The sequence below is a fragment of the Mauremys reevesii genome, linkage group 8 (genome assembly GCF_016161935.1).
Source record: "Mauremys reevesii isolate NIE-2019 linkage group 8, ASM1616193v1, whole genome shotgun sequence".
Classification (NCBI taxonomy): Eukaryota; Metazoa; Chordata; order Testudines; family Geoemydidae; genus Mauremys; species Mauremys reevesii.
In genome coordinates this window covers 44508842-44527604 of record NC_052630.1, presented here as the reverse complement: position 1 = coordinate 44527604, position 18763 = coordinate 44508842, and the positions used below count along the sequence as shown (strand labels likewise).

At 47.0% G+C, this 18763-nt stretch overlaps 1 protein-coding gene across 1 annotated transcript; it reads left to right on the top strand.

Moving 5' to 3' along the window:
- The first annotated feature begins 14379 nt into the window (after nt 1-14379).
- FASLG (Fas ligand) lies at nt 14380-18116 on the top strand. The gene is made up of 4 exons (XM_039485856.1): nt 14380-14788; nt 14982-15027; nt 16391-16447; nt 16907-18116. The coding sequence occupies exons 1-4, from the start codon at nt 14396-14398 to the stop codon at nt 17299-17301; spliced, it is 891 nt and encodes a 296-aa protein (XP_039341790.1). The 5' UTR covers nt 14380-14395; the 3' UTR covers nt 17302-18116.
- The last annotated feature ends 647 nt before the right edge of the window (nt 18117-18763 follow it).

Here is an 18763-nt window from a genome sequence, read left to right as displayed (position 1 = left end):
GATTCCTTCCCCAGTGCCAAACAGTGTGGGACAATTCTCTCCCGTGACTTACATATGATACTCCTGTTAATACACCCATTGTTACACCCCAGAATATTAGCCTTTTTTGCAGCTGCATCATAGTGTTGATTCATGTTCAGTTTGTGATTCACTATAACCCCCAGATCTTTTTCTGCTGTATGACCACCTAGCCAGTTCTTCCCCATTGTGTAGTTGTGCATTTGAGTTTTCCTTCCTAAGTGAAGTACTTTGCGCTTGTCTTTATTAAAATTCCTCCTGTTGCCTGACCAATTCTCCAATTTGTCAAGGTTATTTCGAATTCTAATCCTGTCCTCCAAACTCCTTACAATCCCTCCCAGCTTGTTGTCATCCAGAAAATATGTAAGCATCCTCTCCACTCCATTATCCAAGTCAGTAATAGAAAAATTTAATAATACTGGACCCAGGACAGATCCCTGTGGAGCCCCAGTAGATGCATCCCTCCAGTTTGACAATGCACCACTGATAACTACGCTTTGAGTCCGGCCTTTCAACCAATTGTGTACCCACCGTATAGTAATTTCACATAGACCAAATTTCCCTAGTTTGCTTATGAGAATGTCATATGAGACGGTGTCAAAAGCCTTACTAAAATCAAGCTATATCATGTCTACTGCTTCTCCCCTTTCCACTAGATCATTAACCCTGTCGAAGAAGGCGATTAGTTTGGTTTGGCATGATTTGTTCTTGACAAATCCGTGCTGACTATTCCTTAAAACCCTATTATCCTCTAGGTGCCTACAAAGTGATTGTTTCATAATTTGTTCCAGTGCCTTTCCAGGCTGCAAAGTTAGGCTGCCTGGTCTATAATTCCCCGGGCCCTCTTTGTTCCCATTTTTTCAAAGGTCCAATACCTGGCCTTCTCCAGTTCTTTTGGACCTCACCCCTCGACTGACTTTGGTGGCCCCAAGCATCTGGTGTGGCACAAAGCAAATTAGAAGTGTCCCACCTGACAGAACATCTTAAAAATAGGCAGCCCCACCCCATAGAGTTTAAGGGGCCATTAATCATCTAGTCTGACCTCCTGCATATCACAACCGCTGGACTTCCTCCACATTCAGGTTAAAATCTTTGTACATCTCTTTCCAATTCCTTTTTCAAACATAGAATCATAGAATTCAAGATCAGAAGGGACCATTATGATCATCTAGTCTGACCTCCTGCTAGATGCAGGCCACCCACTCCTTTAGCAAGCGACCCCTGCCCCATGCTTCGGAGGAAGGCGAAAAACCTCCAGGGCCACTGCCAATCTTCCCTGGAGGAAAATTCCTTCCCGACCCCAAATATGGCGGTCAGCTGAACCCCGAGCATGCGGGCAAGACTCTCCAGCCATACCCTCTGGAAAAAGGTTATATCATATCATTGACCCATTGTACTATTTACCAGTGTGGCACTTAATTGACCTATTGACTAAGCCCGTTATCCTATCATACCATCTCCTCCATAAACTTATCTAGCTTAATCTTAAAGTCATGGAGGTCCTTCGCCCCCACTGTTTCCCTCGGTAGGCTGTTCCAGTATTGCACTCCCCTGATGGTTAGAAACCTTCGTCTAATTTCAAGCCTGAATTTCCTGACTGACAATTTATATCCGTTTGTCCTCGTGTCCACATTAGCACTGAGCTGAAATAATTCCTCTCCTTCCGTGGTATTTATCCCTCTGATATATTTCAAGAGTGCAATCATATCTCCTCTTATCCTTCTTTTGGTTAAGGAAAACATACAGGTTTTCAGGTTGTTATTCAGGTCTTATGTGGGATTTTCAACATCTTTGACTGATGCCAGTGACCTAGCAAGCCTCTTTTTGTTAAGGGAATCACATCCGCACCCTAATTCCATAAACTGTGGCCTAGTGGATAGAGCAGTGGACTGGGACTCAGGAGATCTGAGTTTTAATTCTGGCTCTGCTGGGTAACCCAGGGCAGTCACTTCACCCCTCTCTGCCTCAGTTTTCCCATCTGTAAAATGAGGCTAATGATGCTCACTTCCCTAGTAAAGCACTTTGGGATCTGCTGATGAAAAGTGTTTTATGTAAGAGCTAGGTATTTATTTCTCTGTTTATTATCTTCATATGTAGCACTGAGGAGCTAACTCAAGCAGCTGTGGACTAGTGCAGAAGATCTCAGAGAAAATAGAGAGGAAAAAATTCCCACTATTTAGCCACGAAACAGAGTTGCGAGGATACTTGAGTATGAAGTATTCAAAATGAACCAAGGATACAGTGGAAACTGATCAACCCCACTTTTAGCCAGTACTATAATAGAACAAGAATGCACTGATGAAATTAAATGATAGTAAATGACAGTAGACTGCAAACCTCCTGCCCCACCCCAAAACACAGCATTGAGTCTCAGAGCCAGGGTCAACTCACTGAGGCTCAAAATAACAGTGTAGGCATTCCCATTTGGGCTGGAGTCCGTGCTCTGAAATCCACCCTCCCTTGCCAGGCTTCAGAGCCTTATTAGCTGGGATGGTGTCCCTAGCCTCTGTTTGCCAGAAGCTGGGAATGGGCAACGGGGGATGGATCACTTGATGATTACCTGTTCTGTTCATTCCCTCTAGGGCACCTGGCATTGGCCACTGGTGGAAGACAGGATACTGGGCTAGATGGACCTTTGGTCTGACCCAGTATGGCTGTTCTTATGGTTTCCAGCCTGAGCAGGAGCATCTACATGACTATTTTTAGCCATGTAGCATGGCCCTGAGTCAATTGATATGGGCTCTTAGGCTCACTGTGGTAGGGTTTTTTGCAGCATGTAGTCAAGCTGTGGAATTCACCATACCAGGCAGTAATACAGACACTGCTGTGCTGTACTGTAAAAGGACTGCATGATTTTAATTTGATCATTAATGTTTGTACATAGGTGAGAAAGGGTAAAGTAACCAAGTCTTATGAGTCAGAGGCTATGCTGTTCACAGCTGGAGTTCAGGTAGGAAGAAATTCCCCACTGAGGAGGCTAGCTGCATGTGGAAGTAGAAGGAGGAGGGTCCCCTTTGATGCACTGAGCATTGACTGTTGTCAAAGGCAGGGCACCCGACCGTAGTATCGTATGTATTCCTGTGCATATACAGCATGGACAAATGGACGGCTGATGGTATTTTTCTCCATTCACAATCACATGCACCCTACGTCTGTGTATTTTAATCATGAGATATGTAGACCCAAATATCCAATTTCCACTGTGCAGAAATATTGAAAATATCAGAAGCAAAGCAAACCAAACCAGCGAAGCAGACAGTGGGTGTTGCTGTGAATTGAGACTAATGCATCTGAAATATCAACTAGTTTTGCAGTGGATTCTGCTGATTATTTCACTGTGCACAGTGAAATATGGAACAGTTTAATATCTGTTTCACTGGGTTAAGTATAAATATGTTCCACTTCGCTTGGAACACTTGAAGGGTAGAGCTCAGACCACAAAATGCTGTGGGCAGATCATCAAGAAAAGTCTCTCTCATCTGGAAACCCTGAGTTTCAAGTTGTGTCAGCTCATCAGTGCGGTGTGATGAAGTGACAGGTGTCCTTCCAGCTGCAGAAGATCTTGGAAAGCTCGCAGAGCTTGGGCTGGGTTAAATCCTTTGCCTCACTGAGGGCAAGTGCAAGTCGAATGATGCCTATTGCATGCATTTAAAAAAATAAGGACGCTAGCAAAGATTCCTTGTCCTCTCTGTGCCTGGGGCAATGCTCCATAATTAAGGGTTGTAGCCTGTATTCTTTTAACAGCCTCTGTAGAATGCAGGCAGCCTGGAAGCTGTGGGTACCACTACTCGCAGTGTGGTTATGATGATAGTAAACAAGCTGTTTGTAGTTTATTAAATAAAGCCAGCAAACCCTGCCCTCCCCCGGCACCTCATTTTAGGGACCAAGATATGGAAATGAGAATCTTGTCTTCCACTGTTTTAATGGAAGCTCCTGGCTTATTCTTAATCATTTAGGTTGAAGTAAGTGGTGGCTGTAGGTTTCAAACTGGAGATGGGCACTTTACAGCCACGCAGCAAAGAATAGTCCCTGAATCCAATCTGGCAAAGGCAGGGGAGGGGCTGCAAACAATGACTGAGCTTGTAATTGTGCTGTGATTTTTCCTCTGGACGCTGGCTGAGGTTATGTGCAGTTCCCTTGGAACCACACACAGCTGTGCTGTGAGGGCCAGAAACATCAGAGCTGTGGGGCCCTTGACACTTCAGGAAGTTGGTGGCTGATCAAGCTCACAGCTGGGAGAAGTGCCAGAGAAAGCACTAGGGCTGCCACAAGCTCCCTGCTGGGGAGCTGCCCGTGGCTGTGTGAGCTCCTCTGCTGAGCAGCCAGTGTGATCTCTGGTCATGGCATGAAAGAAAGCACAGGGACCTGTTGCGGCAGAAGGTCAAAGGTGCCAAAGTCCTGTTTACTTTCTGTGAGACTGGAGTGCCTAATTCACTTCAAAATGAGACTTAGGCACCTTGGAAAATGTCATGCTCCTACAAGGAGCTGATGAAGGAGCTGCCAAGCCTGTACTGAACCACACACCACCACCACCAGAAAACCTGGTTGTATTGTGCAGCAGAGACCCCTGCTGATTTACCAACCCTGCGGAGCTCTGCATGCCATGGCCTGTGGCTTCAGAACAGAGCTCTGTGAATACGCTGGAGCTCCTGGAAACTGATCAAGGCCTTTGACTTGAGGGAGACCCTTGGGCTGTGTGGTGGCTGCCAGAGGAAATGAAGCGTGAGAGAACCTGATGGGGGAGCAGTATCCGCTTGCACCTGGAGGGGGTGCTGCTGAGTTGCCTGTTGCCTTGCCACTCACAGCAGGGGCCAGCGTCTGTGGCACCAGTTGTGGGGGCTCACCCGTGGGCAGCGCTATTGTATGACAGCCGTGGGGTTGTGTGCGTGTGCACCTAGCCTGCTGGGAGCATTACCAACCCAGCTCTGTCCTGGGGCCTCGAGGGAGCCAGTCTGCAGGGCTCACAACATCCAGGGCAAACCCCTGTTTTCTTTTTGACAGGTCCTGAAACGAGAGCAATTCCTGCCCTTCTGGGAGACATGGCCACTCCCTTTATTTAACACACACATGACTGGGTCCTTTCCGATCCAGGGGGCAGGTTTCATTTTGAGGGGTGGAGGAAGTGGGCAAGAGTCGGGCGTTTAAATTTTTTTAGGTGCAGGGACATAAATAGTTGACTGGCCTGGCTAAACATGCTAAGACCAGCCCTGCCAGGTGAATTCCCATAGGTCAACAAAGAGTCGAGCTGGCAACAGCTTCCCATTCCTACTGAGCTAGACTGGATTGGAATCGCCAAGCTGGAGAAAAAGGCCTGTAGCCCACCACTGAATCTCCGAGCTGATCTATCTCAGCAGTGCCACTTAGTCTGCAGTTTAGCCACAAAGTTTAATTAGCAGATAAACTTCTGTTCTTATGCAGCTTATGAGTGCCCCTTTCTGCAGCCCCTAAATTCCTCCTGGCAATGCCGTACATTGCTGAGCTGTTCTGCAATGCCTAAATGGTCTATTTTCTCCCCGTGCTTTCAAGCTGTGGGTCCCTGCAAAAAATTCCTGATTGTTACTATCTGTATGTGAGCAGATCTCCAATCCCCACCCCCAGTTCTGCTTTTCTTCTAAGTTGCTAAATGCAGCTCATGGGCTCTGCTGCCTAGTCCTTTACCCTCTTTCCCACTCTTGCCCTGGTGTCTCTCTTGTTCTTTTATCATTTATAATGTGGTCTAAACTGGAGGGCAGCAGGCAGGCGATTGAGCTGTAAAACGGCACTGATAGCTGCAGGTGCTGCCGCTCGATAGCCCTCCCAGTAAAGGGGAGCCAGCACTGGCTAGTGGCCATTGCGTAAGCTTGGTAGTTGTTGGTTCTGGGTTCTATTCGTAGCTCAGCCACTTGCTGGGTGTGTGACCTTGGGTAGGCATTACACCTTTCTCTCCCTCAGTTTCCCTCTCTGCAAAATAGGGACACCATTCAGCGAACTGCCTGGGGGCGGTGTAAGGGAAGGGCTTGGTGCTCGCAGCAGTGAAGGTGCTATGGGAAGGCAAAGTGCCCCTGCTGTTGTTTAAAAGAGCTTCACAACGGAGTCAAGAGTGTGACTTCCCGGAGGGCTGCTGATTCAGGGGGTCACGTTCCCCATACACACGTCACTTCTGCTCAGGTTAATATGTCTCAATGATTAGTAGTTCAGGAAACGAAGTGCCGTTGCCAAGGCAAAGTGAAGTGTTAAAACCCCTGTAATTATGAAACAAAACCTAACCCGTGGTGCTCACCACAGAGTCTTAGACACTGGAGCACAGGCTCAGTGCTACGTCAGAAATAGGGCAGCCCAGTTTGGTGCTTTGCTTTCCCACTCTGGTTCTTTCCAAGATTTGGGTCTGAGTGTTCTCTGCTAGGGACATGGAGCCACATCTCCTGGCATCTATCCATAAACAAGAGGGGGGACAGGTAGAGAGACTACCAGAGAGAGTGAGGGCAGGAAAGAGTCATGTGTCAGAGGAATAAATTCTGTGCTACAGAATCTACCACATTGGATGACCTAGTTATAACATGGTCGCACCCCCATTAGTACCCTAGAACAGACTATTACAATAATCTAGTCTGATCTCCTGCATAACATAGGCCAGAGAATGCCATAACGTCTGACTGAATTAGAGGATATATTTTAAGACATCCAGTCTTGAGTTAAAGACATCAGGTGATAGTGACTCTACCGCTAGAGAAGTTGTTCCAATGGAGAATCACCCTCACTGTTAAAAATCTGTACCCCTATTTCTAGTCTGAATGTGTCTAGCTTTAACTTCCAACCGTTGGATCGTGGTCTGGCTTTTTCTGCTACAGTAAAGAGCTGTTCGAAATCTCTTCCCCCTACAGGTACTTCTACACCAGGTCAAAAGGATAAACTAAATAGACTGAGCGTCTTTGATCTCTCACTATATGGATTGTTTTCCAGCCCTCAGATCATTCTTGCGGCTCTTCTCTGAACCCTTTCCAATTCATCAACTCCCTTGTTGAAGTGTGGATATCAGAACTGGACACAATATTCCAGTAACGGTCTCACTAATGCTGTGCATAGAGAGAAAAACCACCTCCCCGCTCCTACTTGATACTCTCCTTCTCATACATCCAAGGAGCATGTTGGCCCTCGTAGCTACAGCATCACACTGGGGGCTCAGGTTCAATTGGCTTCAGAGCCACAGTTTTTCAAGATACAGCTCGCCAGCCTCGAAGTGTGACCTACATTCTTTGTTCTTAAACCTATGTTCTGGCTGTGTTAAATGCACGCTGTCCTGACGAACCCGCCTCACCACGTAGCGTATACCTGATCTGTCCCCATCATTATTTACCGTTCTACAGATTTGTGTGTCACCTGCCGACTTTATCAGCAATGATTTTCTTTGCTTCCAAATCATTGACAAAGCTATTTAACAGCAGTCAGCTGAGAACAGAGCCCTGCAGGACTCCACTAGCAACACCCCCAGCAGATAAAGATTTCCCCTTTACTCTTACTTTTTGTACTCTATCAGTTAGCCAGTTGTGAATCCATGGGCTGCACTGATTTTTCTATAGTTATTTTTTATCAGAATGTTATGTAGGACTAAGTCAAATGCCTTATAGAAGTCCAAGTAGATTGTCACCAGCGTTGCTTTTATTAACCAAACTTCAAGTATGAAAAGACCAATCTTCCACAAAACCATATCGATTGGCATGAATTACATCACCTTCTTTTAATTCTTCACTGATTGTCTCCTACTTCAGTTTTTCCATAATTTTGCCTGGGAGTGAGGTCAGGCTAGCTGGCCTATAGTCTCCTGGGACATCCCATTTCATGTTTTTAAACCGCGGTACAACATTTGTTTTTTTCAGTTCTTCTAGAACTTCCCCAGTGTTCCAAGATTTGTTAAAAACCAGCATAGTGCCTATCTACAAAAAGGGAAATAAAAACAACCCAGGAAACTACAGACCAGTTAATTTAACTTCCATGCCAGGGAAGATAATGAAGCAAGTAATTAAGGAAATCATCTGCAAACACTTGGAAGGTGGTAAGGTGATAGGGAATAGCCAGCATGGATTTGTAAAGAACAAATCATGTCAAACTAATCTGATGGCTTTCTTTGTTAGGATAACGAACCTTGTGGATAAGGGAGAAGCGGTGGATGTGGTATACCTAGACTTTAGTAAGGCATTTGATACTGTCTCGCATTATATTCTTATTGATAAACTAGGCAAATACAACTTAGATGGGGCTACTATAAGGTGGGTGCATAACTGGCTGAATAACCGTACTCAGAGAGTAGTTATTAATGGCTCCCAATCCTGCTGGAAAGGTATAATGAGTGGGGTTCCGCAGGGGTCTGTTTTGGGACCGGCTCTGTTCAATATCTTCATCAACGACTTAGATATTGGCATAGAAAGTACGCTTATTAAGTTTGCAGATGATACCAAACTGGGAGGGATTGCAACTGCTTTGGAGGATAGGGTCAAAATTCAAAATGATCTGGACAAACTGGAGAAATGGTCTGAGGTAAACAGGATGAAGTTTAATAAAGACAAATGCAAAGTGCTCAACTTAGGAAGGAACAATTAGTTTCACACATACAGAATGGGAAGAGACTGTCTAGGAAGGAGTATGGCAGAAAGGGATCTAGGGGTTATAGTGGACCACAAGCTAAATGAGTCAACAGTGTGATGCTGTTGCAAAAAAAGCAAACGTGATTCTGGGATGCATTAACAGGTGTGTTGTGAGCAAGATACGAGAAGTCATTCTTCTGCTCTACTCTGCGTTGGTCAGGCCTCAGCTGGAGTATTGTGTCCAGTTCTGGGCACCACATTTCAAGAAAGATGTGGAGAAATTGGAGAGTGTCCAGAGAAGAGCAACAAGAATGATTAAAGGCCTAGAGAACATGATCTATGAAGGAACTCTGAAAGAATTGGGTTTCTTTAGTTTGGAAAAGAGAAGAGTCAGAGGGGACATGATAGCAGTTTTCAGGTATCTAAAAGGGTGTCATAAGGAGGTGGGAGAAAACTTGTTCATCTTAGCCTCTAAGGGAGAACAAGAAGCAATGGGCTTAAACTGCAGCAAGGGAGGTTTAGGTTGGACATTAGGAAAAAGTTCCTAACTGTCAGGGTGGTTAAACATTGGAATAAACTGCCTAGGGAGGCTGTGGAATCTCCATCTCTGGAGATATTTAAGAGTAGGTTAGATAAATGTCCAGCAGGGATGGTCTAGACAGTATTTGGTCCTGACATGAGGGCAGGGGACTGGACTCGATGACCTCTCGAGGTCCCTTCCAGTCCTAGAGTCTATGAATCTATGAATGATTCAGAGAGTGCGTCTGCTGGTTCTTTTATACTCTTGGGTGCAAGTTATCCAGTCATGCAGATTTAAAAATATTTATCTTTAATGGTTGCTGTTTAACATCACCCCTAGTTACTGATGGAATAGAAAATATATAATTGTCACTGTAAGGTATGAATACATCGTCCTGCTTCTTTCTAGTCACAGAAGAGAAATATTTGTCGGCTTTTCTCCATCATGATTAATAATTTCATCATCTTTATCTAGAACTGGACCTATCCCGTTACTATGACTTTGTTGCTGATATATTTGAAGAATTCCTTTTAGTTGTCCTTAACCCTATTGGCCTAGAGTTTTTGTTGATACCTTTAGCTTCCTTTATCAGTTGTCTCCATTTCCCAGCTGCTGACTTATACTCCTGCCTATCTGCATCCCCATTTTTTCCATTTGATAAATTTTTAAAACAAATATTTTATATTGCAGCCTTATCTTTCCTCTTAACCAGGATGGTTTTTAACCAAATAATCCTCCTTTCTTATCTATAGAATTTTTCGGTCTTTCTGGAGCATCTAATAAAGCATAGTTAAACAATTGCCGACTATCATTCACATTTTTATATTTAAATATTTCCTTCCATTCAGTTTTGCATTTCATACTCAATATCACTGGGTCCCCCAGCACCAGGGGCGGCTCCAGGCCCCAGCACGCCAAGCGCGTGCTTGGGGCAGCATGCCGCGGGGGGCGCTCTGCCGGTCGCCGGGAGGGCGGCAGCCGGCTCTGGTGGACCTCCCGCAGGTGTGCCTGCAGAGGGTCTGTTGGTCCCGCGGCTTTGGTGGAGCATCCGCAGGCACGGAGACCGGTGACTGGCAGAGCTCCCCCCGCAGCATGCCGCCGTGCTTGGGGTGGCGAAATATCTAGAGCCGCCCCTGCCCAGCACAGGCAGATGTTCAAATGTAGGTGGGACCTTATGAAGGATGAGAGAAGAGACCTCCCATTTTTATCTTTATATCCTCACTTCTGCCTGGCAGCTGTGGGTATGCCCCACATGAAGGGAGTTTGGATCCAGAACCAATCTGGTATTTGGCCTGTTTCTAATGGCTCCAAATCAGAAAAGATTCAGCTCTGTGCTTTTGAATCTCATGGCTCAGCCTCATCTTCAGTAGCTCAGTCTACTGTGTGTAGTGATGAACAGGATGCCAATCAAGCTCGCAGCCAGAAGGCATCATGACACGGTACCTTGGAGTAGCCATGCTGCCGTTGTTCTCCAGGATCTCTCGTCTCAGGGATGCGATCTTCATGGCAGTGTGTGCCCAGAAGAGACGGTAACGTTCCCTGCAAACAGCTCCCCTGATGCTAAAACAATCAGCTGATTTAGCTAGCCACATTGTGTGTTTGCTACAGTGCTTCTCTTTTGCAACTGCAGATCAAGAGCCCACTAAGGGCTTAGCTGCAGCAGCTTTCATCAGCTTATCACTGTCGCCCCACCCAAACAAAATCAGATGTGTACTAATAGGAAGCAGTGGGTGACAAACAAACAATTTTCTGACATTTAAGATAGGCTTTTGGTGCTTTTGTCCTGCCCACAAACTCACCGAAACGAGCACCGTTGCAGGGATAGCTGCACATGCTCTTTAGCCTCAGTTGTGCAACTGCTGGCTGACTGAGGGTTTATGAACTAATACTGGCTACCAGTTATACATTCAGCACTGTGCCACCCGGCCTGGGAACATCCACCATGTGGGGTTAAAACATAGGTTATAGAATGAGGGGTAGAAGACCAATATTAATGCAAGAAGCTTAAACCGCAGTGTGTGGTTTTGATTATAAATGATCAATAATAAATATGTGACAGTCTAGTTCACCTAAGGACCTCAGAACACTTTCCAGGCATCCTGGAAGGAAGGTAAATATTGGAATATCGGTTTTACTCATGGGTGAGGTGATGCACAGACAACGTGAAGGACTTGCCCCAGGAACACCACACAATTATTGGCAGACAGAAATAGCCCCTTTGTCTTCTGCTCCAACCCCCCACTCATAACACCTACTAACATTTTCTCTTCCCCTCCTTCCTGAGTCTAGGGTTCTCTGTACTTCAGTAACAATTAAACAAATGAAAACTCTCATATCAGTGGGAGCTGGAAGTAATACATCTAATCTGCGAAGCTCAGCTGATAGGAAATCTGCGGCACTATCCCAGTTGGTTGTAAGTAGGCAGCTGGCTTTGACACAGGTGAGAAATTTAGCCTTTCCATTGTACTGATAGTCAGGATATGGACATGACACTCCAAAAGTTTGAGATGATTTTTCCTGCTCCATGTGGTACAGTTAGGTGGGTCAAACCATCATCTCCCAGCTGTTTTATTCATCTCCTCCTTCGGGGCTGTTATGAAATGTTACTATCTTGATTGGCATGTGCTATATTTAGGGATAGGTGGTGCCCAATAGTGAAGCCAATGGCCAAAGTATAACTCATGTGAAGGAGGGGTGGCCAGGTGCTTTTGGGGATGGAAGGTTTGATACAGTTTTGTAGGCCCAAGAAAATAGCTTTTAATCCACTTGTCCCTCTTCAGTGACAGATCTTATTGTCTCAGCCTAGGAGTATTGGCAGAACAGTCTGCAGAAGAGAAGAATGAGGGGGGATTTGATAGCTGCTTTCAACTACCTGAAAGGGGGTTCCAAAGAGGATGGATCTAGACTGTTCTCAGTGGTAGAAGATGACAGAACAACACAAAATGGTCTCAGGTTGCCATGGGGGGGGGGGTGGAGGTTGGATATTAGGACTTTCACTGGAGGGGTGTGGTGGTGCTGGAATGGGTTACCTAGAGGTGGGTGGTGGTCCTTCCTTAGAGAGGTTTTTTAGGTGGGTGAGCCAAAGCCCTGGGGGGGATGATTTTTTGTTGGGTTGGGTTGCTTTGAGCAGGGGTTGGACCTCCTCCCTTCCCTCCCTCCCCTTCTGAGATTCTATTCTATTCTATGAACAGGGTGTGCTTTAGACCCTGTCTACAATGGCTGACCAGCTGAGCTTAAAAACTTGATATAAACAGAGCCAAACTACTAACTGTGGACCCAAGTCAGAACATCAGTTCCAAACCACCTGGAACTGCTAGGACATTAAGGCTTGGGTCAAACTGTTCTCTAGCTCAAACAGCATAATAAAGTCATGCAGTAATGAGGCCCATACCTAGACTAGAACACAGTCCTGACATGATTGACCTCAGCTTGGCTGGCTAGTGTGGCAGCATCAGAACTCCACTGGGACGCAACCAAATTTAACAGCGTAGATAGGACCTCAGTGATGGTGGTGGTTGGGGCGGGGGAACTTGGAGGAGCTTAAGGAAACAGCGCTGGGTTCTGGTGGTTTTATGTCTATATATTAAGAAACATAGGTTATGAGGAGTTCCTGCATGGGTTTCCAAAACCTCATTCACTGCAAAGCATTGCATCAGTGAACGACTGTGGTGAGCATCTTTAAAAGGCAGGCAGGTTGCTGGGGTTGGCGTCAGGGTTTTGAGGACAAGTCTGACAACCATTCGAGTGGTAGGAAGTAGAAGTGAGCCAGAAGGCTGGGAAAAGCCTGCTTGCATCCGCTGCTCAAATATATTTTACTGCGCAGCTGGAGAACTGGCATGGCTTTTCCCATCACGCTCTCTGTGTGTTTGGACCATTTTGATCCCTGCAACATGTTGAATGCCCAAAAGTCTAATGAATCACTTGGATATGCTGCAGTCACTTTTACCTTTTGAGGGTTCAGGCATTATAGAGCAGGGGGAGGCGAAAGTTTAGGCTGTGAACTGTGCAGGTCAGTAGGATTCAAGAGGGAGCCTGCTCAGCCATCTTGGCTGACTCCTGATGTTCAGCTGGGGTCATGCTGAGTACCCTGGTGACAATAAGCGTCCTAGCTGTTGGCTGCCCATGCAACCCAACCCTGATTCTTTGGGGTTCTCATCACTAGCTAGTTAATGAAAGGAACAAAGAATCCTGTGGCACCTTATAGACTAACAGACGTTCTGCAGCATGAGCTTTCGTGGGTGAATACCCACTTCTTCAGATGCAAGAAGCAAGTGGGTATTCACCTGCCTGCAGGCTGATGCTGCGTCTCTGAGTCTGGTGCTTTGCTTTTTTTTGTTTTACAGATCCAGACTAACACGGCTACCCCTCTGATACTTAATGAAAGGAGTCGCATGGGGTGGGGGTGGAAGGACAGTTTGAGAGGAGACTTTGGATCTCTGTTCCAGGGGATGTGTATTCCTTGCCTCAACATTCACTGCTTCTCTGCTCTCACCCACTGGCTGTGCTCGCATTATGTAGGTGGAATGATGGCACCAGTGATCTACGGAGCAAGCCAGAGAAATGGCGAGCTGCTTATTCCATGTGTTTTGATCTTATTAGCACTGGGGTAGCCCCGAGAGGCCCAACTGAGACCGGGGCTCCATTGTGCTAGCCATTGTACAGAGACATAGTCCCAGTCCCCAGCGTTCACACTAGGCAAGCCAATGGAGGTGCTGTTATCCCCGTTTTACAGCTGGGGGAGTTGAGGCACAGGGCAGTTAAGTGACTTGCCCAAGGTCACATCGGCACTGAACCAAGCTCTGTGGGTCCCAGTGCCTTAAACCCCAGGCTGTCCTGCCTTTCTTTTGCTCCTACTCCCTGGCCAGGCCCATGTCTAGCTTTCAAAGCTGACAGCTGCTGAGGTGGGACAGCACAGCGCTGCCAGCGTAGGCTGTTGGAAATTGGTGGCGGAGGAGCAGGCAGGTTCATGCTCTAATGTGGTTACTCAGCACCCAGCTCAATGGAGGATGGGAACCCTCCCCTCTGCCACCCTCTTAGCCCCGTCCTAACTCAGGGCACCTGCTCTCTTGGCCTGGCCAGCGGGTCTGGATCCCGGGGACGGTCTGTGGAGCTTACAGTTGCAGCCCATGGCTGAGCTTCTAGCTGCTCACTCAGAAGCACCTAATGTGCCTGCTCCCATCATGTGGGAGGAGCAGTCTTGCATCAGAGGAGGTGGGCGGAAGCTCTTTGAGGTTTGCTGCTTCTGGCTCAGGGTTTTCAGACTCAGGCACGTATGAGTAGATCTCTCACTGCTAGGGTGATGCAGGCGTATAAAGGCAGAGCCGGCTTCCCTCCTGGGGCTCAGTCTGCGGCTGGCACAGCTGGATTTAGCTGCCGCATGAAAGAGGAGTTCCACAGCCAGGGCGGCCCAGCCATTCCACTGCCCACCATGCAGCAGAACCTGAACTATGTCTACCCCCAGATCTTCTGGGTGGACAGCTGTGCCAGTCCCACTTGCGCTCCATCGGCGCCCGTTGCCACCTGCCCGCCGCCCGTGCCGGAGAGGAGGAGGAGAAAACAGAGCAACAAGAGGGATGGCACATGCCTCTGTTTCTTGGTGGTGTTTTTGCTGGTCCTGCTGGCCCTCGCTGGAGTGGGGCTGGGGATGTTTCAGATTGTCCAGCTGCAGAAGGAACTGGCTGAGCTCCGAGAGGTAACGTCTGTCTGGTTATTAATAGACATAGAAGTGGCCAGCAATGAGACACTTAGCAGACGTAAATTGGTGGAACTGGATTGAAGTCAATGTCCACTTGCCCCAGCTGAGGATCTGTCCCTATTACTGATGGTTATTTTACACGCCATGGTCACTTACTAGGTGTGATCTTGTCTCTCTTCTGTTTTGACAGTTAACCAGCACCGGACATGTTTTTTCATCTATGGAGAAGCGCATAGGTGAGCCATCCTTCCCAGCGAGTCACTGTGTGTGGGAGAACCCGGGCCAGGAATTCTGCGAATGGCAGCATCTCTGCACTTTCCCCCTTCCTGTCCCCAACCGTGCCTTCAATTTGGGTGGCAGATGGTGGAGTTACATCTGTGAGGCTCTGATGCTTGTTAGATGACATGTTCACTCCTTTGGCTGTAGCAGTAACTGTGCATGTCATGGGCTTGGGGGGCCGGTAGGGGTCTCCCTTCTGCTTGGGGGCTAGAAGTAAGCTGGCCTAATGCAGGCAGCCTGTGGGGAACATTGATTAGAGATGGGCCCAGCCCCAGATCTGAACACACACAAACATTGCGAAAATTCAGATTCTCTTGGATTCCAACTCTGTAGCCAAGGTCCCTCCTTCTCCTTTCTTGGATGATGCATGTGATAGCCTGAGCTTCACTGTAAAGGTGGGATGCTGTGAGAAACGGATATAGAGAGAGAGGAGGAGAAAGGGAAATGGTAACAGATGGGTTTCCAACATCGCTATATTATTATTTCCTCTTGTTTTCCTTGACGTTTTGCTTCTTTTAAAGTGCAACTTGATTTTTTTTTTAGTATCTCGTATACGAGCTATATTGTTGTAACAAAAACTGGCTGAGCATTTTCTGACCAAATGTTTTCCCATCTGGAAAATGTTACATTCATCCAGAAAGCTGCAATTTTGAGGTGTCAATTTCAATGCAGTTTTTGTTTAGAAAACTGTTTGTTTGAAAGGAAGTATCTTGGGAAATAATTCTGCCTCTGTCTTAAAATTGTAACTGAGCTTAAACGGATGCATTTTACTTCCATATGTCCAAAGATTTGATTGTTAAATTCAACAGAATCACTCTTAGTCTTCAGTGGCCTTCTACATTTAGATGCTGCAAGGCTCCTACTCTCTAGGGACATGGAAATGGTCTTATCAGAACAGACCAGTGATCTGCAGCTGATTGTGCAAAGCTGGATTGTACCATATGGAGGGAGAAAGAAATTTCTACTTGAGCCCATCTGGGAATCAGCTTGACATCTTAAAGCATCTTAAAGTGATCTGATAGCCCTTGTATTTTTTCCTAGCTATTCTAGGTACAGATGTTGCTCTGAGTCTTGTACGTTAACTGCCCAATCCTCTTTTTTTTTTAAATTTGCCAAGCTATGGTGTATACCTGAATGCTGTCCTGCAGCAGGTAGTGTCACAGGTTAATTATGCCTGCCTGATGAAGTATATCCCCTGATCCATTGTAACTCTCTCTCTCTCTGTAATTCCCCAGAGGGGACCCCCTTCCTAGTCTTAATTTCCTGACCGCATCTTCTCCACAAAGCCTGAAGCTGTCTCCTTTCTCTGTTTTAACACAGGACTTCTGAATGTAACAGCAGAGAAGAAGGTGATCAGGAAGGCAGCACATTTAACAGGTATGTGACAGTGTAAAGAGTCAGCATGCCGGGGAAAGCAATGGCCACAAGAAGCCGGACGTGGGTGGGGAAAGTGGTGGCTGGGTTACTTCCTAGCTAGTCATCTGGCTATCGAGCACCAGCGTTCCCTTTGCATCATTCACCTTCCAGGATTGACATGTGAGACTCAAGGGTTCTGATTTACTCCCACTTCCTTTCCCCATTCAGTTCATCTGGTACTTTTACCTTTATGTGGGTTTTTTGCTTCACTTTTGGGCTGAGTAACCATGTGGCCTGGAGACTGCAGAGCATTTGACATGCGTGAATGAACAGCCTCCTGGCTCTGAGTTTGGCAGGCATCGTGCCTGCTTTACAGGAAGAAGCTGAGGTTAAGTGACTTGCCCACGACTGGTGTGACTTGAAAACTGTTAGCATGCATGTGCCTCTGTCTAAATGCTTCTTGTTAATCTTTGTTACTAGGCAAAGCTGATCAGAAAGCCCTTCCTCTGGAATGGGTGGCCACCCTCGGGCACGCCTTCACCTCCAACATTCAGTACAGACACCGCAGCCTGGTGATCAATGAAACAGGCCTGTACTTTGTGTACTCCAAGGTGTTCTTCCGAGGCAAGATCTGCAACAACCTGCCCCTAGACCACATAGTTTTCAAACAAAATCCAGCCTACCCAGCTAGCCAGGTGCTGATGGAGGACAGAAAGATGAACTACTGTGCGGCTGGGAAGATGTGGGCCAGGGGCAGCTACCTGGGGGCATTGTTCAACCTCACCAAATCAGACAGCTTGTATGTCAATGTCTCCGAAACAGCCCTGGTTAATTTTGAGGAATCAAAGACGTTTTTTGGTTTATATAAACTTTAGAGCTGGCCACCAAAGTGTTGCTCTCAGCAAATACGCACTCAGGGCTGATACTAACATGAGTTGGGTACTGTACGGCATAAAAAATATTCTGTCCATGGGACTAGTCTAATACTGTGCTGGGCTAGCAAGGATCTAGCTGGAAGATGCCCACCAAGCATCCCTTGTTTGCCCTTTGACATGTGACAGCCAAACTGACTTGGAAATGGATCTCCAAGGATTAAAACTTTCACCTTGTGAACTACTTGGATCACCCTAGGAGAACCTTACGTGTAGCTGAAAAAGGCCTCCTTTAAACTCACTACTCACTCAAGGAGAGTGTTTACTGCCTGAGAAGATGATGATGCACTGGGCCCAATTCTGCTCTGTTACATCTATGAAAATTCCGTTTTACCCTACTAAGGACAGCATTTGGGCAATTGCAGAGATGGTGTTTGTGTGTATCTCCACAGGACTGGGGAGTTCACTGCCTGGCGCTGGATGCGATCATTGCTGGGGGGTGCGGGGGGGATTTATATTATGTATGACCATTTAGCACCTTAACTCTTTGCTTTTGGAGGTGCTCCAAGTGTCTGCAGGGTATGTCAGAGGAGTAGAGGTTTTTTTAAGTTATTTGTCATTTTTATCCTCAAATGTATCCCCTTCCCCTCCACACATTTGACTTAAAAATTGGCGTAATTCCCAGGACCAGATTTTATTCCCAGGGCTCATCTGGGCCATGTTCTATAGAGGATAACAAGCAATAATTACATGGAAAATGTGGTATACAGAAGTGTGGAGGGAGGGAAGACCCTGTCTTTAACTGCTTCTCTGCCAAACAACATGCGGTGGGTATCTGGCATCCCAGCACAGCTGACTCAGGCAAGGTCCAGCAGCAAGGAAAAGCGCTGGAGAGAATTTAGAGCACAGCATGGTGGGGTTACACCGAGTACTCCCACGTAATCCCGGGTGGGGACTTCATTGAGGTTTGTAGTTTAGGAACCAGGAATGAATTTGGCTGAAAAAATCCAGAATTGTTCCTGGGGTTTGTGCAAGTCCCTGTATCCCCTTCCCTCCTCCCTGGGGAAACTGCACCCCAGTAGCCTGTCCTCTTCTGAGCCGTGGCTGCAGCTCCCCAGCAGGTGGGATGGGAGGTGCTTTGAGGACAGCCCTTGCCCTGCTCTGCACACAGGAACTTTGAGGTGGCCATCCAGAGATGGGTTTGGATCTGAGCTCTCCCTGCCTCTGCCCAGATGGATGATGTTTGCAGCTGGGGAGTTGGTTCAGGCCCATCTCTAAAATAGCCTAGGACACCCCTCCCTGCAGAGTCCCTGGAGGTCCTGGGTGATGGAGGGGAATTCCAGCAACCCCTGAATGATGGGGCAGGTTGCAAGGGCCATGCATCCATCTGGGCGACCTCATAAGGCTCCTCCTGGGGCTGCTGTGGTGCATGCTGGGCAGCCTCTGCCTCCCCTGAGGGATTCTC